The sequence below is a fragment of the Callospermophilus lateralis genome, chromosome 14 (assembly GCF_048772815.1).
Source record: "Callospermophilus lateralis isolate mCalLat2 chromosome 14, mCalLat2.hap1, whole genome shotgun sequence".
In the NCBI taxonomy this organism is placed as follows: Eukaryota; Metazoa; Chordata; class Mammalia; order Rodentia; family Sciuridae; genus Callospermophilus; species Callospermophilus lateralis.
The window spans coordinates 24,235,597-24,259,975 of record NC_135318.1 but is presented as its reverse complement, the minus strand read 5'-3'; the positions used below and the strand labels follow the sequence as shown (position 1 = coordinate 24,259,975).

The 24,379-nt window shown below is 31.0% G+C and overlaps 1 protein-coding gene across 1 annotated transcript in view; it reads left to right on the top strand.

Annotated features, from left to right (window-relative positions):
- The window catches only part of Memo1 (mediator of cell motility 1), a 113,764-nt gene extending 92,165 nt beyond the window's left edge, over positions 1 to 21,599 (top strand). The window contains exons 7-9 of the mRNA XM_076833507.1: positions 5,967 to 6,043; positions 19,123 to 19,227; positions 20,825 to 21,599. Coding sequence (XP_076689622.1) covers positions 5,967 to 6,043; positions 19,123 to 19,227; positions 20,825 to 20,956 — 314 coding nt within the window. The 3' untranslated portion in view covers positions 20,957 to 21,599. The remainder of the gene's footprint in view (positions 1 to 5,966; positions 6,044 to 19,122; positions 19,228 to 20,824) is intronic.
- The last annotated feature ends 2,780 nt before the right edge of the window (positions 21,600 to 24,379 follow it).

Genomic DNA, 24,379 nt, shown 5'->3' with positions numbered 1-24,379 from the left:
ATTTAGTTTCTTATGAAGGTAATGCTTACTGGCTTTTCTTAATTTTTTAAAATACACAGTACAGTTTTTACCATGTAAAAGCAATCATAAGACTGAATTTTTTTTTCTTTTTAAAAATTATTTATTTGTATTAACCAGTATTGGGTATTGAACCCAGGGCCACTTTACCACTGAAAAAGGGCACCTCAACCCTTTTAATTTTAATTTTTTTTTTTTTTTTTGTCATTGTTGTTGTGGTTGTGGTTTTTTTTGAGACAGGGTCTCATTAAATTGCCCAGGCTGGCCTTGAATGTGCAATCCTCCTTCCTTAGCTTCTTGAGTCTCTGAAATTATAGATGTGTACCACCATGCTCAGCTGATAAGACTAAATTTAAATAATTTCATATGAAGGATTCATTTCCTTAAGTATGTGGAGGCCTTACAAAGTTCATTGAGCTAGGCTTTACATTCACTTCACAATTATAAATAGCGGATTTTTTCGAAGAAAAAGCAGGTAATTGATTGTAGTGCATTTGACAAATTTCACAGTGTGAATTTGTTTTTGTTGAACAATATTAAACTACTGGAAGTGACTACATTTTTCATTTGTAGTCATTGTTTCTCTTTATATTTTGCCCAGATTTTACAAAAAAATAGAGTGAAAAACTCAATGATAGTTAGTAAACATACTTGTTAATTGGAAATATTTTTCCTTATTGACCTTATTTGCTAGCCAGTATTCATTGTAAAAATGGCTTCTTTTAAAAAACACATTTTACTTTATAGATGCTTACCTATCAGATCCCATTTAGGTTTTATTTAGATTTGAAAAGATCGTAGAAAGATAAAAGTAGAGAGATAGAAATATATTTTTTTCTTTTTTTTACTTGTAGAAGGACACAATACTTTTATTTATTTATTTTTACGTGGTGCTGAGGATAGAACCCAGTGCCTCACTTATGCTAGGTAAGCACTCTACCACAGAGCCAGAACTCCAGCCCCTATAGGTTTCGTTCTTTCTTTCTTTCCTTTTTTTTTTTTTTTTTTTTTGAGTGAGTGAGTGAGATAAGGCAGGGAAGAGATAGGAACCTAGATTTTGTTATTTCCCTTCTTTTTGTCTTCATTTGAGTCCTCTAAGATGAAACCCTGCATTTCTGTTCCTGCCTTTTATCTCATTATCAGTCTTAAACCTATGAAAATATGTTAGCACCATAGGAAGATGTTTGTCAGGTCACATTGTAATGATCCTACCTCGATTCACTGTTCCTGCTAATAGTAGGAAATGGAGTAAGTGCCAAGACATTTGCTGCCAGTTTTGATTTTTTAAAAAAAATATTTACTTTTCAGTTGTAGGTGGAACACAATAGCTTTATTTTATTTTTATATGGTGCTGAAGATTGAACCCAGTGTTTCATGCATGCTAGGCAAGCGCTCTAACTCTGAGCCCCAGCCTCAGCCTCTCGTGTTTGATTTTTAACACAATTAAATAAGTTGTATTTAAATTCTTGGTATACTTACAAAGTTCTATGTCCTATATAAATTTTATTTTATTTGCTCAAGTTTTAGTTTTGTTCTTCTCCATATATACTATTAATATTTGTCTTTTCCTGACTTCACTGAAATTTATACTTCCAAATTTAGAATATTCATAGTTTTAATTAATGTCATTTTCACAAGTTTCTAAATTAAATTGCATCTATCAGAAATTGAATCTTTAAAAGGTGAAGTCATGCTTGATTTGCCTTTTATGGTGGTTTTGCATATCAGTTCTAATACATTTATTTGGAAATGTTTATGACACATATTTTGTTAAAATATGTATAAAATTTTCTGTAGTCTCTAGAGGTTATGAATTTGTCTGGGTTTATATAATTTATTTTTATAAATTTGTGCCACTTATTAAAAGTGGCCTTCCTCTAAGTATTTGAGATTTATGTCCTTATTCAGTTTTATTCTGTAATACATATTAATAAGTGATTATTCATGCACACTCTTTCTCCTGTTAATCTCTTGGGCATAGGATATTACTATTTTCTAAATATTTAAATTCATTTGAATGTAATCGAATCTCTCAATTATATCTTATTCAAGCCTTCACATTTTTTTTTCTTAAATATTTGTACATTCTGATTTGACAAATGTAGGTTCTTGATCTTTTGCAGGATTCAGATAATTTTACATTATTAGTAAGACTTCATAATGAAAGGATAATAGCATTTAGTTTTCAGAAATGATGACCTTATTTGATCCTACTTAGATAACATTTCTTTTTTTAAATACATTTTTTTCTTTCATTATGATTTTAATTGTGAAAAGTCCCTAGTTCCAGGCCTTATTCCTTGTTTCACAGATTTTTGTGAGGTTTAACTCAAATATTTGAAAATTGCTTAACATATTAACAAAGTGATGGAGTAACTGTACAACCAAAATATCTGAAAGTTTGTTTCATTGACTTATTTTTTGGGACTTTCCAAGGTCATTGTTTGTTTCTGCAGCTCAGAGCATAGGTTGATGTTGAGGTATTTATTTTTTTACTTTTTGTTTCGAGGTACTTAAAACAGTAGTGTTGGTTCTTGTACCATTCATCGTTGTTTGTCCTCATTAGTTGATTGTTGTGTGTTAAACAGACATCCCTGGAGCTTACTTTCCACACTCTGTGAATCCACTCATTAAATCACCAGTCACCTTTGGAGATGGGAAAATTACTTACCTGTATTTCTTTTTCTCAGAAAGCGTGCTCTGGAATGGATTCACAAATGAGCTACCCTCCTTCCCTCAAAGAGTAAGGTTTCTGCTTTACAGGATTTTTTTTTTTCTTGGGTTATTTTTCCTCTCATCTTTTGAATTTGAAAAGAACTGAGGGAAGGCATCTGAAGAAACTACTGACATACTCACTAGGGGAGTTCCAAAGCTTGTACTGCCCCTAGGGGCAGTGTCAATGGCTCTTAAAGCTAGAAAGCTCATACTTGGAGTTGAAACAGGGGCTCAAAGAATCCATTTTCCCAGTGTACCTTCTGAAAGGATAAGTTTCAGGTAAGTAATTTTCTCTTACTATGTGATATGCTTTATTCATACTTATAAAAGTACACAATTCCAGTTCTCCAGGTACAGAGGGTGTTGTATTTGTTCACAGTTTAGATTCAGAACTTTTAATGAAATTCAGAAATAAAAAAACCTCATAGAATAAAATATATTTGCTCATGAAATATATGAAATTATAATTTATTTTAAATAAATAATAATTTAAGGTTCATTTATGTTCAGTGTATTATGCTAGTACTGTAATTTCCTTTATTAATAAACTCTTGAAAATTTATTTTTTTAACAATAAGAAACCAAAAAAATTCTTTTAAACTCAATCACAAGCAGCGATTGACTAAAGCTATGAGGTGTGTGCGTGTGTGTGTGTATGTGTGTTTTCACGTGTGCATGTGTACACTTACATGAATACATTTGTACATACATACAAGCTAAATAAAATGACAACTCTTTACTTCAAAATTAGATGCTTTCTACATATATTGGCCAGAATGCATTGTTTTAAAATTTTAGTACAATTTTTAAAAATTACTATTCGACGACATAAGCTAAGCAAAATATTTATTCAGCGTGGTAGGTAAATATAGTATGCATTTAGCTTTTTAACCAAATATTATTTCAAATATTTTTACTTAGTTTTTCAGCTATTAAATGTGAGGTGGCTACTGAAGAGTAACAAAATGTAGATAGTATACTATCAAACATTTGCTTAATTTGGTTTCCTGCATGTTTTATAATTCTCATTATATCACAGCTTGATTCGGCATTTTAAAGTATTCGGAAATGTGAACATTTCCTATACTTGTGCTTCAGAAATAGTTTTTAAGTGAAAGCTTCATAGTAAATAGTCAATCTGAACAAGATAGCACTTTAAAATATTGTTACTCGTTTCAGGCAAGGTTGCCATTTGAAACATCAGTTCTGAACTGGGAATTAAGCAGAAAAAAATTTTTGAGTAGCAAATGGCTACTTAAATTTCTGCATTTGTCTTTGTACCTGGGAATAGCAGTATTCAGATAAAATTATGTGCCAATCACAAGGCTTGTTGATAGTAGCTAAATCTAATAGCTATTACTGGAAGCAGGGAAAAAGAGAATGGGTTAGTATAAACTTAAGTAGTTCAGGCTGAAAGAATTAAGGAGTATATTACCTTGATTTCCTGCAAGGATGATATTCTTACTATAGTGACAGCCAATGAGAATTTTCTTGTCTAGGATATTCATTAGTTTTACAAAAGATGTTGAGCAGTTTTATATTAAAAAAAAACAATTTGAAATAGAAGTAAAAATGTAGTACATATGAAGTGAATCACTAAGCTATTATGACTAAACTTTAGATTTGGCTTTGAGCAGCCTTCTGACAACTACCTGGCAAGTGGTAAAAATAGGTTTGGTTTTATAATTCTCATTATCAGATAATTGTCATCAATGTGCATGGTACACATATTCTTTGAAAATAGAGCTGTAACTAAGTTTTAATTTTGAAAGAAATAGCTGAGGTATTAATATAAATTATCACCACTATCTTTAATAATTATTTTAGTTTAGATATGTAATAGATCTTATAACTATGGTAATGTGCAATAATCTTTATTGTTTTATTCAGAAAGCAGATATTATTTCCTAGCCTGTTTCTTGATTTTAGGTTATCAATTGTAATATGTAATATTGATTTAATAGTAGTTCTTGTAAGATGTAATGTTGATGTAATAATTGCTCCATTGAGTTAATGGTGGATATTAGTGTATACGAAAAGTTAAAATGTAGAAATTAAGGAAATACAGTATATTTTAGAGAAGTAAATAATCATAGATGATTAGCAACTACAAATGAATGAAGTGTTAAGTTCTGTGATTAAAAAAAAGACATTGAAGAAGGTTTTATGATTTTGTAATGCCCACTATAAGAGAGTATTTTTAGGAAGATGAATAGAAAATAAAAATCATATACAGACAGTGGAACCCATCCTCTGAGATGTGAAGATAATAATTGGATATAGTAATAATGCTTTAAACATGAAGCACAAAACACAAAATGTGTACATGATTGTTATTGTAGCACTGGAAATGCATTTTGGTAAATCTTTAAAAACAAGGGTATATAAAAGGAAAGGAAGCATTGCTGAAAGTTAGATTTAGGTGTATTTGGAAAACATAGTCAGCTAAATCATCTGTAATTAGTTATGAATATTAACTTTTGATTTCATATGATTAGTAGGAAACAATTTATTTTCTGAACCTTGGTTTTCTGTTTTCTTTTTAAGCTTCTTCCATTTTACCCTCTCTGTTCTTTGGAGAACAGCTAAACATTGAATATTCTGGGCTTGTACTCTTACTGAGATTTTATGTCAGGGTAGGACTATTTATTATATTCATTCTTTTGTGTATCTTGTTCACATCGGATAGGCACTTACATCAGTACTTTTCCAAGTTGCACAGAAATGAGTTATTTTTTAAAATTCAGGTCATAAAGGTCACAAAAGTCACAAGTATTATTGACCTATACATTTTTTTCTGTAATAGAGATCAAATATGTGCATTTGTACACCAGTATCTAAACTTCCATTGATTTGTTACGCTGAAATAGTTTTCCTAAACCAAATTTTCTTGAATCATATTCTTTGGTTCTATTATAGACTGATACAATGTTTAACAATGCTTCTAACTTTTAAGTTGTTTTGTTTCCTTAGTCGTGTATTGCTGGTGACTTTAAGATTCCTATTTGAAATAGTTTTTAAAATCATAAAACGCTGGTGATAATATCATTTCTTTATTATCTTCCCAAATATGCCTTTTATTTTTATGTATGAGGGCTCTTGGGAATGATTTTCTCAGAGGCTTAAGCTGTGCTTTGCCTTTTATGAGAACTAAAATTATTTGGTAAGCGCTTGCTTTCTTTTTAGCTTCTAATTTTTCCCTATTTTATTTTGTACATGATATTTGTTTCAAGGTCAAAGGTTCCGTTACAGTTACTATGATGAATCCCAGGGGGAGATTTATAGATCCATTGAACATCTAGATAAAATGGTAAGTCTTTCAGGTGTGGGGTTTTAATGCTCTAAGACTTTTTCTTTAATTTCAGATTAGTGATTCGAGACTTAATATGTTAAATATACAATGGAGTAACGATTATTTCCCTATCTTTAATTAAGTGTACAAAATGCAGTGTGTCCTCCCATGAATATTGACTGTAAGAATAATCCCTGTTCTACTAGTAGAAATTTCCTTCATTATAGTTTTATTTGATTAATGAACTTTAAATAATAATTAGATACAGATTTTAATTACTCCGGAGAAGTATCTTAGCCTTAGGGACAATGGGATACTAATGCCATTACTTAGCAGATGATGAGACTCCTGAACTCTTAATTTCTGTTTGTTTGATGGCTACCTGAAATACTCCTTTTGACTGTCTGAAATGTGTTGTTGGTTCTTAAAATTTATTAAGTAACTTAATGTATTTTAAAGTTTGTTTTGGTAGTAGTTTGAACTACTGTGATTGAGTAAGCTAAAGATTTTATGAGCAAAAGGCTTATCCTTTGGCAGAAACTATATAAAAACATGAAGTGTAAACCTAATTTTTTAAAGTTTGATTCAAAGTCTTTATTTTTTAAATTATCACCTTTTTCCTTTGGGAGATAATGATATAAGATGACATTTAGGAATTCCAGTATATATCAAATTTAGTTAACTCTAATTTTGTCTGCTATACTAAAGTAATTTATGCAAATGTTTTATTTTAATTTGTTTTAATTTTTAAAATGCCATCATGTTTAGTTTGGAATTACATTTGACTTTTTTCTTCATATTTTTCAGAACCTCTTAAAGTGAACTTAAACTTAATGAGATGAATAATTTTAAACATAATAAATTTGAATCGGTCTATTTCTGTGAAATCTTCTGTAAATCAGAATGTTGTATATCAAATTGTATTTTTATTTTTATTTTCATTTCTCATTGATCTTAAGCTTATTAAGACTTGAGCTTTATCTTCTATGGCCTGTAGCCATTACATGTCTAATAGGAGAGCTATTAAAAAAAGCTTAAGAAAACTTTTACAAACACAAGTGATTTGTTTTCCTTTCTTCTCTTGTCCTTTGCTCTTCCTATAAATCCTTAGTTATTTAATTGTTTGGCCATTTGGATTTTTTCAAGATGGAATTTTAATTTGTTGTTTTAAATATGGAATTTTAAAACATAATTGCATTCTTACCTAACCTAGGAATGCGGTAGACATTGATCCTACTGTTATTTTTTCTAAAAATTGTATGGTAGTCATTATACCTCTTTTAATTTTTAAAAAGTCACAAATAATTTTGGTGCCCATTCATAAACAGAATATTAACTATAGAAGAATTGTCACTAATTGCTCTATGACCTTTGATAGATCATGTTAAGTTCTCTGATCCTCAGTTTGTAAGAAGAGACACTTGGACTAGAGATAATTATCCTAAAATCTATCAGCTCATAAGTCTGATCTTTCCAAATCAATTTTACACATGTGTTTTAGTGCAAGATTACTTAGTCTAGAATATCTAAAATATTTTGGTAAGGAATCTGGACTTAATCTATAGATAAATATTGCTTATAGGTTATTTTATAAAGCCAAATGTAATAAATGCAAATTTAGTTACCTAGGACATTTTATCATGTTCAATTTTATTCATATTTAAATTTATATTCATTGTTACTTTGAATCTAGTTATTATCTAATAACTTTAGAGTTTTGTTTTTAATTTATTGAATTTGTGGTATTTTCAATTTAGTTGATTAACTCCTTTTTAGCTTTCTTTTCACTTAAGAAAACCTTTCTGAGCCTATCATTATTTATTTTCTTCATATAGCAAGTGGTTAATGGTTATCATAAAAAATGTTTAATGGTTGCCTTCTCTGTGTCTGATACAGAGTGAAGTATTAAAGATCCTTAGAAGAGAATACATGGTCCCTGACTTAATAGAACTTAGTCCAGTAATCTGAAAGACAAGAAGCTATAATAAAATCTAGAGATGAGTAAGAGATATTTAGGAGATAGTGTGGTTAGCATTGTATCAAGGAAGTGAAGGAGGGGCTGGGGATGTGGCTCAAGTGATAGCGTGCTCGCCTGGCATTCATGAGGTACTGGATTCGATCCTCAGCACCACATAAAAATAAAATAAAGATATTGTGTCCACCTTAAAAAATAATAATTATTATTAAGAAAAAAGGAAGTGAAGGAATCTGAGATTATTTCTGGGTTCCATGTTGACACAGATGCTGTTTTTCACTTATTAAGGAAACATAAGAGGACTTGTTTAAGGAGAAATTTTAAATTTTAGACTTTTTTTTTGATACTATTCCTTGAAGATTTTTTTGATACTATTCTTTGAAGACCAGCAGACTGACATATTTTTTATAACTTTATTTCATTTATTTATTTTTATGTGGTGCTGAGGATTGAACCTAGGGCCTTGCACTAGACATGGTTTTTATATTATACTTAGAGCTGCACTTTGCAGAATGGTAAGCTATTAGTCACATATATTTATTGAGAACTTGAAATATGGATAATGTGACTTGAGATATCATATAAGTGTAAAACGCATACTGGATTTCAAATACTTTAAGTGAATAAAACAAAAATCACCTCAGTAATGATTTTTTAAAAACTTGATTACAGGCTGGGCATGGTGGTGCATGTCTGTAATCCCAGTGGCTCGGGAGGCAGAGGCAAGAGGATCTCGAGTTCAAAGCTAGCCTCAACAATTTAGCGAGGCCCTAAGCAACTCAGTGAGACCCTGTCTCTAATAAAATACAAAACTAGGGCTAGGGATGTGGCTCAGTGGTAGAGTGCCCCTGAGTTCAATCCCTGGCACCATCCACACTCCTCCCTTAAAAAAAAAAAAAAAAAAAAAAATTGGGGCTGGGGATGTGGCTCAAGTGGTAGCGCGCTCGCCTGGCATGCGTGCAGCCCAGGTTCGATCCTCAGCACCACATACAAACAAAGATGTTGTGTTCGCCGATAACTAAAAAATAAATATTAAAAAAAAAATTCTCTCTCTCTCTCTCTCTCTCTCTCTCTCTCTCTCTCTCCCTCTCTCACTCTCTCTTTAAAAAAAAAAAACTTGATTACATTATGACATTATAAAGTCTCAGGTTATGTTAAAAATATATTAAAATTAATTTCACTTTTTTCATCTTTTTAATGTGGCTACTAGAAAATTTTATTAAATATATGAGACCTGCATTATATTTTAATTGGATATTGCTGGTTTAGAACACAATGATAGTTCTGGATGGTGATAAACATTTAAAAATCATTGGTATATGTTCAGTAGATGAAAAAAATGGGAGTTAATGCCATTGTCCAGAGGAAATAATGCCAGTGTCCAGAAGGGAGTCTATAGAGTAAGAAGTAAAGGTTAGAGGAACATTGGGGAATTATATTGGTGAGATGATAAAGGATAGCATAGTCAAAGGAAGACCTTTAAAGATGGCAACTGAAATCACTTCAGAATTCCCAGTAATGTTAATCCCTTATTTTAGGTTTCAGATTTGACTGTCAAAAAATATCACTTATAATTCCTATTTCTGCCTGGCTGACTTTGTTTTTATTCCTTTTGTTTGTTTAGGAAGGAATACCTAAGCAACTGGGCATCCTCAGTGGTAGAGTCATGCTTTGTAGCATGCATAATGTCCTGGGTTCATTCCAAAACGTGAGGAGGAATGGCTGTGGATCTGTGAAGTATAAATTATTAGTGATATACATTAATTTTCCCTCATTAAAATTATCTTTATTTGGGGGCTGGGGTTGTAGCTCAGTGGTAGAGCACTCGCCTAGCATGTGTGGGACGCTGGGTTTGATCCATAGCACCACATAAAAATTAAAAATAAAGGCATTGTGTCCAGCTACAACTAACTCAAAATATTAAAAAACATTATCTTTATTTTGGTTAACTAACTATATAGTAACTGATCTTAAAATGTGACTTAGTTCTAAAAAGTTTGAAAGTAAATAAAAGTCTTCCTGGTGGTGGCTTTTAGCAGGTTCAGGTTCACACTAAATTTTATAGAAAAGCAAAACTTATTGCACCACACCAACAAGAATAACTCCAGCTAGGGCATTTCCATTGGGATATCTTATAAACACCTCAAACTAAACAATTTTTTCCTGGTAGTTTTCTGTTCTGCTTAAAGACTTTTCCAATTCAGTTGATGGCAACTTGCAATTTCTAACTGATCTTCTTAGACCTGTTCTTGTCATTTTCTGTCTCAGATAGGAATCAAAGCATTTCTTAACTAAGTTAGATTATGACACTCATCTGCCCAAATCCTCCTATCATATCTCTCTCTCTAACATTGCCCCATTTCAGTCAGGGTAAAAGCTAATGTCCTTAGAATGAGTGACCTAAAGGACCAAAATGATTAGCAGTCCCATTTTTTCCTCTTACCTTTATCCTTCCTTCACTCTCCTGTGGATACTCGGGTCTCCTTACTATTTTTTTTAATATAAATTTTTAGTTGTAGATGAACACAATACCTTTATTTTATTTTATTTTTATGTGGTGCTGAGGATCGAACCCAGTGTTTCACACTTGCTAGGGAAGTGCTTTCACTGAGCTACGACCCCAGCCCCACTTTACTATTTTTTTTTTTTTTTAAGAATGCCATGTATGCATTTAGCTTAGTGACTTTTGCCCTTTTTGCTCTTGTTTCATTTACTTACCTCAAGTCTTTGCTTAACTCTTAGCCTTCATAGTAGGGTATTCTGCCTCACCATATTTAATTTTGCATTCTGTGTCATACCCTTCCAGCATTCCCTGTCTACCTATGCAATTTCACATTTTCTTGTAAGAAACTAAACAGTTTACTTATTATATTTTTGTCAGGAAGGGCTTAGAAGAGTGATAAGAACATAAAGTGCTTACTATTTTTTTAAATGAACGAAAATCTTTCTATATACATATACAGTTAAAAAAACATGAGTATCCTAACTGTGATATGAAAGTGAAATAAAGGGAAGTAATTTATGATAAATTAATATATTTTTTCAAATACACAACTATATTAGAAGACACAATGAAGTAGTTGGATGTCATGCATTGTATCATTAATTCAACAACAATAAATACAAATTTACACAGGTGTAATGTTACTCAAATTACTATGTGACATTGTTGGGTGACTTGATTTTCCAAAATGGTAAGTTAGTAAACTTTGTAAATAAAACAAAGTACAGTCCTTAACTTTATACGATGGTTCAATTTTGTAAAACTTTTTCTGTTGATATATAAAAATGAAATTAAGATGCAGATAATGAAGCATGTGTTTAGCCTAAATAAACATGTCAGAGTTTTATGGATGGAGAATAATTCTTTGCATATGGAACTGTCTTATATCAGCATTCCTAGAATTTCACAGAATCTGATAGTATCTTTTGATTATTGGGACAACCAAAAATACGCACAATTTTTCATTATGGTCTTTAGATAAACAGTTATTTTGATACCTTACCAGCTTAAAATTTCTCCTCAGTACTTATTATGTACTTGACTTACTATTTGTTATTTTGTTTGGTACCTGCGTCCCCTATAATAGGGTATAAGCTTCATGAGAATAGGGACTTGTCCATTTTGTATCCTAGTGTCTGCCAGTGGGAGCTCAGTATATATATTTCTTGAATAAAGAGATGAATAAATGGGTGGAAGGGAAGATGAAAAATGAAACTGAAGATTCTAGAATAGTCTATTTGAAGGATTTTGAGTTGGGGAAGTGAGAAAATCATATTGTCTTTAAATAGATCATATGACTACATTATAGCAAATGGGCTGGGGGAGTCAGAGAAGATATGTGCTGACCAATTAGGTAGTTCAGATGAGAAATAATGATAATTTAGATAATGAGTGGGATTGTGATGGTGGAAGGGAGGTATAGAAGTGGAGATATGCTGCATATTTAAGAGAAAAATGACAGAACTTGGAGATGGATTGAATTTGGTAGTTTGAAGGATGTGTTGAGGATGACTCTGAAATCTTTAGCCATGATGCTGGTTGAATGGTTCTCTTCACTTAATAAAAGCACACAAAGAGAGGACCAAAATTTTTATGGTTAGGAAGGTCATAAATTGTATTAGGGATATGTTGTATTGTTATTTCCTTTATGATATCCAAGTGGAAATACCAGTCAAGTAGGCATTTGGATTTTCATTTTACTGATTATTTCTTCAATGCATTTATAGTCTGAGGCACTAGTAGAGGAAGCAAATGTAGCCTATGCTGTCAGAGAATAGAACTTTTATTCTAATTGGAGGAAACAAATATTTTAAAAAAGAAATGTGGGGCTGGGGCTGTAGCTCAATGGCAGAGTACTTGCCTTGGGTGTGGGAGGCACTTGGTTGAATCCTCTGCACCACATAAAAAAACTATATAAATAAAATAAAGACATGCTGTCCACCTACAACTACAAAAAAAAAAAAGAAAAAGAAAAGAAAGGTAAGGAAATTATATACAGTAGGCCCCCTTGGTCACAGGTGATAATATTTAAGACCCACCCCCAGTGGCCTAGTGGTTCCTGAAACTGGAGATAGTATCAAACTGTATATACAAAGTTTCTTTTTTCTCTCTGTACATATCAGTGATAATGTTTAATTTTTATAAATTAGGAAAAGAGATTAACAACAACAATAATAAACAGGGGTAGGGCTGGGAATGTAGCTTAGTGGTAGAGTACTTTCTAGCATGTACAATGTGTGGTTCATTTCTTAGCAACACACACAAACACACACAAGGACTATTATAACGATATACTGTAATAAAAGTTATTTAAAGCTTGAATTGTTTGTTTATGGAATTATCAATTTAGTATTTTTTAGACTGCGGTTGACCACAGAAAATTGAAACTGGAAAGCAAAAGTGCAGTTAAAGGGAGATTTTTCTCTAACATGTTTGCAGGTGGTGAAGTATGCTGTACAGAAAATGTTAAGGAATTTTTGAAATAGTAAATGATTTGAGACTGCTTTAGATTGAGTGGTTGGAGAAGGCCTCCTCTGAGGAGGAACACTAACTTGAGTTCTGAACGATAAGAAGGAACAAATCAAATGGACATCAGAGGGAAAAGCATTAATGACAGAAGAACCTGCTTGTGCAACCTGCTCTTAAGATGGGACAGAGGAAGAGCCAGTCTTGCAGGGGTATAGGGAATAAGATGACGAGTGGTACCAATAGTGGTAGAATAAGTAGGTAAAGATCAGATAATATGGGGCTTTATAATTTAAAGTAAGAAATTTATTACACAGTAGTGAGTGCAGTGATGTAATTTATATGATATTAAAGGTCACTCTGGTTGTGTGGAGAGTAGATTCTACAGGAAGATAAGGAGTGACAATAGGTCATTGGCAACATTTTAGGAAAATAATAACTTCATCTGGGGTGGTATTTGGTAGAGATGGACCCCTGCACCCCTGCCCATTCCGAAAAAGGAAAGAAATTAGATAGAGTTGAGATCTTTTAGAAAAAAGTCAACAGGGTTTTGCTAATAGGTTGTATGTACTGGTTTGAAGCTCACTGAAGGAGTCAGGACTAGAGATGTAAGTTTGGGAGTTCTTAACATGCCAATGGTAACTAAAGCCAGGGCAGATGTGAGATAGCAGTTTCAACCCTGAAATCACCTGAATGAAACTGAAATTACCTTTGGAACTTTTTTGAAATGTTGTCCATAACCGCCCCTGAAAATCCCCTTTTAATAGTGTATGGCAAGCAATTTTATTCTGTAGGTGAATTTGAACTGGCCTATTGTGGCTTCTGATCTGTTAAAACTATAACAAAAATTTTCTAGCTGGCACGGTGGCACACAGTGGCTTCTAGAGGCTGAGGCAGGAGGATTGTGAGTTCAAAGGTAGCCTCAGCAAAAGGGAGGTCGTAAACAACTCAGTGAGACCAAATAAAATCCAAAGTAGGGCTGGGGATGTGGCTCAGTGGCTCATACCAAAAAACAAAACAAAACAAAACAAAAGTTAAAACAAAACACAATTTTCTATTTATCTTCTCTTCCTTGTTTTCTATTCAACTTTTAAATCATTTGAGTACTTTAATTAGGCAGACTGGGCAACACATAATTTTGCAAATGTAAAAATTTGTAAATCATTGAAAAGCATTCTTTTAGCACAAAGATGTTTTCCCCTGAACATTGGTCTACCTAGGGCTCTGAAGTCACTGAATATATATCTTCATCCTTTGGAATACTGAAATTGAGGTCACATTTGATAATGATCTTTGTTACTCTGTTTCATAAACATCCCCTTTAACACTTTTTTTTAACTCTTTGTTTTTTGTCTTTACTGACAATTTAAAGGAATTAGCTCTGTTTATATTTGGGACATACCTGATCAGCAAGATAGTTTCCTACTGTGAAGCAGAACAAAAATATAACATTTACCCATTGGCATTTTTCTTATAACTTCTTAGGAAATTGTTGCTGTTTCTGCTTAGCTTAGAATTTTTTTTTTCAACTCAAAGGTGTAAATTATATGTAGTAGAATCAGTAAGGAGCTACAGCTTGTATCTTTCAGTTAAGTCTCAGGTTGACTTCTAAGTCTACATCTGATTAACTTTAGATGTCCAAATTAGATGTTTGGAAATTTTTATGTAAATAGTCTGGAGTATAAATTCAGAATAAATAATTTGGGTATTTGTTTCAAATTAATATGCTTGAATTTAATATTTGTTGTGGAGTTGATTTTTTTGATTTGCTTATTGAAATATTTTAATTTATATTTAGAATTTTAAAATGCCTCTAAAGTGTGTTCTGTTCTTGTATTAGCATACTGTTAATTCAACTTATAAGTCAATTCTGGGAGTTAGAATATATGTATCAAAGTAGTGGATAGCTCTAGATATACCTTATGTGTGTTTATACAAATATCTGTGCATATTGACCATTAGGCAGACTTTATATATAATGTATTGTCTTTGTTTTGTGTAAGTAGATGGGGAATATACTTTTGCATATTCCTTTTCCCAGAGGCTATTTTGTTATAAATAAGTAAATTCATTTGAGAACCAGCATCTTAGTTCCTGTATCTAATTTTTTTCAGAGAAAATATAGTTGGATAGTTCTTTGTGTAAGTTTTACGAAAATGTTAGCAGTTTTGAATTTTGACAACATTTGGGTATCTCTAATTCAAAAATCAAAAATCTGAAATGTTCCCAAATCTAAAACTTTGTGGCCAGCATGCCACAAGTGGAAAATTTCACACATTGATCTCATGTGATGGGTCACAGTCAAAAGGCAGGCACACTAAAAGTATTGTATAAAATTGCCTTCAGGCTATATATAAGAGGTACATAAAACATAAATGAAAACACTTGGATATCTCAGAAATTATGCAAAAACAAAGACATACATATATGAAAACAAAATATATCTTCCAAATGTAGTTGGGAAAGGGTAAGAAGTCATAGTATAAGAGAGTTAGATACTGAAAGTCTTTTAATTTTTTTTGCTTAGGATTTATTTTTTGGTAATTAGCATTTTGCAATTTCCGTAGTTATAGTGACCTTAACTTTTGAATTTTAGATTATTTACAATATTATGCTTACTTACACATTTTAAATAAATAGTCATATGTTATTTTAACTATATGACTTTTTTGGCCTACACTAAAGTTTTATTCAGGACATTGGCAAATTATGATTTGACAGGGAGAATCTGAAAATGTTATTGTAGTCATCCATTATAACTTATTTTCTTTCCAAATTTATTAGTTACTTTGAAAGTCAGATAATTTTCTTCCTTTCTTACTGTTTTGAAAGAAAATTGTTGATAGTTGCCAAATCATGCTTCTTTCTCTTAAACTTAATACTAATACCTTCTTTAGTAGGTTTTATGATATTATCTCTATGATAGTGGTTTGTTAATATGTTGCTTTTTTCCCATAGAATATTTTCACTAAGATTTTATCTTGATGTCTCTTGAAGAAATTAGAATATTTTCTTGTCCCTAAATGTGTATTCATTCTCAAACATGAATGTATAGCTCTACTTTAAAATGAGTTTACAGTTCTAATAATAATGAATGATGTTTAATTATGTCATTATTAAAATACATAATTTTTATTCTTATTTCTTGATTGTCTTTAAAACATTTGCTACTCTGTTACTTGAGTGAGAGATACACATCTGTAATAATTTTTAAATAGCTCTTTTATTAAATGTAGATAAATGGGACGATATTCGTTTTTTTGAGAGTTCTGAATTTGCAGTTCTCTCCAGTTATTACTGCCTATTCAATTTTGGATTGTCACTTGGGACTTAACATCACAGGCTTTTATCTGATACTTGGAGAGTCAGCAAAATTGTAAATTCACTCTTCCTATGATCAAAGTTAGGGAGTTAACTTTAATTTTGAAAATTTCTTGATAAAACTGCTAAATTCCATACTATTTTATACTCTTTGTGGATAGGCTGTTGGTGTATTTTTTAACTAAAGCTGAAAGGACAGTTTCTCATTTCATATTCCATATTAGTTTATATGGACAATCAAGCTTTTTCTGTGTTAGGATCTGGAAGATTGTTGCCTGGACTTTAAATCCTGCCTTCTAGTATTTTTAGGAATAGGAATGTAAATCAGCATAGTTAGGGAAGCCCTTTATACTAGCATTTTCATTTTCTTGGAATCTTGGTGTACTAGTAGTTTCATAGTTATGAATAGCAAACATAATTTATATACACACGTTTGTCAGTATTCTGTATTAAGCAGTGGGTGTTCCGTTTCACAATTTTATCATCATTGCTTTTGTTTGCATATTTCACAATTTTTTTAATTGAGGAGGTTCACCTATGAGAATACCTGTAATTATTTGTATTCCTCCTTTAATGGTATAACTGTTAAATCATCACATTTGTCAGCGATTTGAATGTCATAGAATTGATTCTTGCTCTGGTAGATATATAACAGTGTAAGAAATTAAAATTTTAATACATTTAGTACCTCAGTTTTTATTATCTCAAGTTTTTAATTTTCCCTGTTGTAATTTAACCAATTTATCTTCATTTTGAACTTTTTATTTAGTAGGTCTTCTCTACATTTATAACTCTTTTTATCTTTCTGTGTAAGGGTATCTTGGTCAGATACTTAGAATTCTTTTTCCACTACAAGTGTAATCATTAGTTTTCTTCTTTTTAAATTCAAATCAGTATATAATGTAATGGATTTGTTCCAAATGTGTCTGGTGAATTTAATATTAAAAGGTATGTTGGAATTTCAGTGCCACATAATTTATTAATGAGTGAATTCTATTTAAGGTAAGCTGTCCTAGACTTCAATCGGGAGAATTGAAAGTTCTCTTACATACCAGTTTTCGCTATGTGAAAATGTTTAAAGATGTTTTAGTATGACTCTTGTTACATGGTGTAATGAGTCAGAGTAATCAATGAAAAAGATCTAGGATCTTTTTATGCCTCAGTTTTTCATCTCTAGGAGAGTTGTATCTTAATTATCCATATTTATGGAAGAGATTTGTAATTCCATCTCTGTATTACTACTTCTTAGTTTAGAAAGTATATGATGTGATTGTTTTTATTACCAGAATTATATTAATTGCTTGTTTTAGGTTTAACTTTTAAGTTAGTTTGTAGTTCTCTCAGATGTCATTGTTGTCCTGGATGCCCTGTGGTTGTCAAGGGAAAACGAACTTAGCAGTTAAAACTGGTTGTGGACAGATCTGAAATTGGCTGATTGATGTGCAAGCAACTCATAGATCATTATACATGCGTATGCTTCTGTGTGTTAAAAATTGATAATGTGTGAAGGACATGAATATATTCTGAAAATAGCTTCTTTTTAAAATTAATTCTTGAAGCTCCCTCTACAAAATTTGTATGTCATCTGCTGATTTTTTGAGGTGAATCTTTTTTTATGGCTGTTTACATCTGTGCTTTCTATACTGTACTTGTTTTGTGAAAACATGAAATAAAAATTTAAAAAATCATATAGAGTATACCAATTAAATCTCTAGTTAAACCATCATTTACATTTCTCCCAGAGGATTAATCCAGTTTATTGAATACAGATGTAAATTGTTGGATCTGTAAAACAAAATAATAAGAAAGTAACTGGTGAAAAATTAGTGAGAAACAGTGATTTAGTTTTTTTTCTGCCTGACTTAGTGAGTTAAGGTTGTTCTAAATTAATGAAATATAAATATGTTATTTGAATGTATTTGGAGAATATAGAATTTAGTATGAACAACACAAGTGTTCAAGTCATGGTGATGGTTTTAATAGTAGTCTAAAGAATTCCAAATTAAAATCTTGAAAATAAAGCATTCTAGTTTAAAGTATAAAGAGATAAAAAGTTTTCCTTTTTGAAACTGGTTCATAAGAGACTTGTGTTACTAAAAGCCCTCAACCTTTTGAATTTTAAATTTGTTAATGATTTTCTTAGTTTGTGGTATTTTCTTTTTATCAGGTACCTAGATGATTGCTGATAATTTAAAATACTTTATACACATCGATTGTATATGTTACAGAAATAGAAATAGTTAAGTTATAATTAACTTGATTTTTCATGCCAGTGACAGGAAAAATCTGACATTTTCAACAGTCATAAGTCAAAATAAGTAAATTTAATTTTAGATTTTTTTTTTCTTTTAAGGTTTTTGAGTCAGGGTTACCCAGGCTAGACTCTGGCTCCTTGGGTTCAAGTGATCCTCCTGCCTCATCCTCCCACAAAGCTGGGACTTCATACATGTGTTACTTTGCTCAGTTTTAATTTTATATCTTTATGTGAACATTTTCAGCAAATTTACATTTGTAAATTTTTTTATATAAGAAAAATATAAAAATATTGAAATGTGTGAGGATTATGAACTAAACGACAACTGGCAGTGGTGGTTTAGAAACAAACCTGGAGGTTAGAGAAAATGAACTGGAATTAAAAACTTTCTATCAATAGAGTTAATTTCAATAAGATTATAATTGATGAATGAGTTTGGTATTTTTATAAGCATAATTTAATATATTTTCCTTGTGTCTCCTAAATTGAAAAAAGAATCATGTTTAAGTCTTAAGTTTTAAAATATAATTAGGAAATAATAAATTTTGTCTTTTTCTTTTTCTTCTTCTTCTTTTTAGGGAATGAGTATTATAGAACAATTAGATCCTGTATCTTTTAGCAATTACTTGAAGAAATACCATAATACTATATGTGGAAGACATCCCATTGGGGTGTTATTAAATGTGAGTATCCTTAGGAAGCCTTGACTTAAAATATTCGATCCTGTCATGTTTCAAAATATGCCATCATCATGGTGATATATCATCATCATTTGTTTTATGTACATGTAGTTAGTTTTTTTCTTAGTACCTTTAACATAATTTTGGATTTCTGTTCTTTGGTTAGTTGAATAAATTTATCAGTGGGATATATGTCACTACTTTGTTAAATACAAAACAATAAACTACTTTTCTATTAAATATAGGAAGTTGTTTGGAGAGTCATATCTTCTCTTGACTCTCTGTTGATTCCAACAGGTTCTGTTTAAATATAAGGTAAAAATGACTTTACAAAAGATTATTAATTTTTTATTTTTTAATGTCCTAGATTATAAAAAATAAGTGAAAGCTCCTGCTCTTTTGTGTACATTTCAAATTAAAGTCAGATAAAAAGAACAGACTCCAACATATTAAGATGGAAGTGGCCAAGATTTGGTTTAGAGAACATCAATAAATGTCTTGTGGCTTTTTAAAAAACTAGTTTTATTAATTATAGAAAGAAGCAAGGTGGATGATGACTGATGTTTAATTATCAAGAACATGTGTGTTTTGTCTTTAAAACCAAAATGATAATGCTTATTTAATTTAAAAGATGATAGTTTTGGTTAGCTGGGTTTTAGAAATATAGTTAACATTAATTTCCCCCTAATAAATAAATAGTATGGACTTTCTGAAAGAAAATTTAACCTATTATCCTATTGCCCCAATGTAGAACCCTATAAAAACTTAAATTGAGCAACAAATATATCACGGTAATTTTGAAATAATTGAATATTTATTATGTACACAGAATTGAAAACTTGGAACATAGTGGGTTCAGAAATAAGAGAGAAGAGATTTACTCAAGAAGTAAGAGTGGGCTCATTTGCTTGGAAAGGTAGAGAAATAATGGAGCAGGTAATATAGTCCAGAATAGTCTAGGGTAAGACCTTAAAGTTAGTGTTCTCTAATATGATTTGAAAGCTAATGTGGGTTTTTAGGAAGATGTTTTCTCATAATAAGTATGGATTGACCAAAAGAAAAGCTATCAAGAACTTAAAACTAATTTCTGAAGCTTAAGCTAGAATAATCAGCACTAATTTCCTAAATTCTGAATTGAATGAAGAAAAATTTATAAATTATATGATGAACCCAGTATACATTTAAAATAAAAATTTTAGCATACTTCTTAGATCTGGAACTTGATTTGTATATGTTTTAAATTTAGTCAAAATTAGACAAAAGCAAACCTCCAATATATTAAGAAAGAAGTGGCCAAGAATTTGTTTAGAGACTAGTGATAAATATATTGCAGTTTTGAAAAAAAAGTGGTTTTATTAATTATGGAGAAAAGTAAAGTGGATCATGACTGATATTTAATTTTCAAGAAACTAAAGAGTTTCTTGGAGAGAAAGAAATAAGCAGTCCTCATTTTTTTTCCAATTTAATATCAGGCAATGAGAGAAATTTAAGAAGTCTAAGCTTCACTCACAATATGAAAATGTCAAACTATTAGTACATTCAGAGTGCTCACTTTTTTGATATGATGTCTGTCATAACCAAAAATTTTTTTTTTCCCTAGGCTATCACAGAGCTCCAGAAGAATGGAATGAATATGAGCTTTTCCTTTTTGAATTATGCCCAGTCAAGCCAGTGTAGAAACTGGCAAGACAGTTCCGTGAGTTATGCAGCTGGAGCACTCACAGTCCACTGAAGCTCTGAATCCTCAGGGATGCCACCTGCACATACTCATACTCTGTCTGGGGTCCCAGCCTAGCCTCTACCAAGATACTGGTTCTGGTTTGGGGGGTGGATTCTGAAACCTCAAACTAATAGAACTTTCTTCTCTTTTCTAGTAGGTGTAGTCCTTCTTAATTTCAGTTCATTAAAAAATGCTTTATAGTTTTGGGCAGTGGAAGGAAGGCTGGCATCAAAAATATTTTGATTATAAAAGGTGACAATGTAAGGCCCAGTTGTGGCAGACAGATTTTTGAAAGTAACTTGTAAAGCATTTACCATATCCTAAATTTGCACTCTTTGCAGACTTGTGCACATATATTCCGCTTTCAGAATAGTTTTGCAAATTGTACACAAACAAACAAAAAGGGGTGGAAGCTTTTTAATAAAGAAATTGCATTTATAAATGATCTGTATTAGAATATAATAAATCTCCAGTTATAGACAATTACTACCCGTATTGTACAACAGATACCTTCTATTTTAGTTGCTAATAAAGGGCTACACAACTCAAAATAGTCTGATTTAAACTTATTGCTCTGTGGTATATGAAAATTGTTTTTTATTAATTCCATCTCAGAATTGTTAAATATGGTAACCCCCAGCTCTTATGTAAAGATATATTAGGATGTATTTTATATTTTACGTATTTATGTGATATTTTTTAAATCACAGAAATGAGAGTTATATAATTTTAAAGTTAACTTTCAAAATTTCATTCATTTGTCTTTTTGTGTGTGACATCCCTTTATGTCATTACTATATTGTATAGAATATAAATCCACGATTGGTGAAAGAACATACCTGTAGTCCTTTACTTCAAAGATCATGTTTGACAGTCTGCAAATGAGGAAACATTGAAGAGTGGTGTTAGTGATTTTCAAATCATTGCAGACCATACACTGCTATACTTTTGTAGTGTTTTAATCAATTTGACCCTTTTACTTGAATTTTTAGTAAGAAATCATTAACAATATCAATAATAACAACAAAAGCCCACTGGACTTAACTTTTACAATTTTCGTTTTTGTAATTTTTGGTGCGGTTCTTCCAACTAAAATTATGGTATGGTGTTGTATTTCTTTCTTTTCACACAGACAAATTCTAGATACTTTAAGGAAAAAAAAGTAATTTGTTCACTCACTGAAAAAAAAATTTAGCTACCATTCATGTTCTATATTATACTTATTTTAGCACAACATTGGGTATCCACATTATATTGCAGAGTGCTTATATCTTCAGTGTTATGCCGAAATATAGCAATTTTAGATGCCTTGCACCAATTGTACTTAAAGATTTGTATTCTCATTTATTAAATATCAACTCCCTAAACTCAAGAATGAAATAAAATACCATTACCTTTTGGATTCAAAATTACGCACCTACATATGTGTAGAAATTGTAGTTTTCCACATTAGTGATTTGTTTTTCATTATTTAGATATACTTTTGAGTACCATAAATATTTATTTTTTGTTTAATATACATTTAAAAGTTTCCAAATTGAGTACAGAATGAAGTTTTAAGAGAATGTTTTCTGAATATCATAGAAACACATAAGCATTTTAGAAAATTTGGAAAATATTGAGAAGTGTAAAGAAAAGGAAATATAATCCGTAATTTCACGGCCCAGAGATAATACTGTTAATATTTTTCTGTGTTTTCTTTTAGTATTTGTCTATTCTATTTACATGTATGAATGTGTGTATATGTGTTTGTATGGGTGTATAATAACAAAATTAAGATATTACTGAGCATATAGTTGTTTACCCTGTTTTTTATAGCCTAACATCATATCATAAGCACCTACTCCTGTCTTTGTAAATGGTTTTTTAAAAATGGATGGCTAATATTCTGTTGTATTCTATGAAAACACTATAACCAGTTCTCTCTTTGGGTGTTAGGTTGTTTCTAATCTTTCACAATTTTATAGCGGGATGGACATCCTTATGTATAAAATTCAAGTTCTATATTAGACTTGTTCTCTAGGATATAGTTATAGGAATAGAATAAATAGTTTACATAGTAATAACTTCTTAGACTTTTTAAAACATTGCCAAATTACCCTTCAGAAAGATTGTACCAAATTAGCAGCATTGGGTACCCATTGTGGTGCCCCTTCACAAACATAATTTTTTTGATCTTTGGCAATTTGTAAAGAAACTAATTGAATGTTTCTTCAATTTTATTTTATATTATTTTACTAAAAATTGCTTCCTAGTTGATCATTTACTCTTCTGTATATTTATAGTTGATTGATTTTAAAAAAGACAAGAGGATTGCTGAGGTTGAGTGGCATTAACAATCCTGCACTTTTAAAACTAGAATATTTCAATCTTACTCCACCCTTTTGTGGAACATGAGCATATCTTTTCTATCTAATTATGAAGTAGAAGGAATTCCAAACTGATAGTTGAATGTTGGGTTTTAGTTTCATCTCTGCCCCTCGTTAGCTTTCTCAACTATTTCATGTCACATTGGAATTTTCACATCTGTAAAACATGGAGGTGTCTCAAAGTACTTTGATGTTGTTATTTCATTTTTTAATAGATTCTGGTGTCACATATGTTAAATAGCTACATGATTGAATTAGATCAGAGGAATTATCTTTTGACTTCAACTCTATGTAGGTGAAAATGAAAATCTTGTTCTTTAACTTAAAAGGGAAATTAATTTGCATTATTTAATGCAGTTAATATTACCTAAATTGTTGATCTTAAGCTTTCCTATTTTAAGTGCCTTTAAAAATTTTTTTATATTTCAAATTTAAGATGTAAAGGAAATTATTAGTTGTTCTGTACAGTTGCTTCTTTATTATGTATTTTTGAGTTGTTGGCAGCAGCTTTTTTTTTAACCATAAATTTCACAGAGCAGAATATTCATGGATTCTTCACTGTCCCACTAGTGGGTCCTTGAGAAATATATGTTAAAGATTAGGTCAGTAATCAGGTAAGTGCTCAGTCTTGGGTGATATTAAATCTTGTACAGAGTAGAATAAAGAACTAGCCAGATGTTCTAGTGTTTACATTTACATACTTTAATGTGAATATTGGTTTCCTGAACTAGTTAATAGTTATTGTTCTAGATCTCAAATTTTGCCTTGGAAGCAAATAGTTCATTCCCCTAGATTAGGGGTTGGCAGATGTTTCCTGTGAAGGACCAGATAGTAAATATTTTAGGCTTCACAGGCTCTATGGTCTCTAGGTACAACTCTTCTCCTTTGCCATTGTAGTACAAAACTAGCCATAGACAAAATGTAGTCAAACAAATGTGAATATATTTTAATAAAACTTTATTTACATAATAATGGTGCACGGGATGGCCTGCAGACCATAATTTCCTGCCTGTTGTCCTAGATTGTATAGTTTGTTTGTTGTTCAAAGTTAGCTAAAAATCGAAAC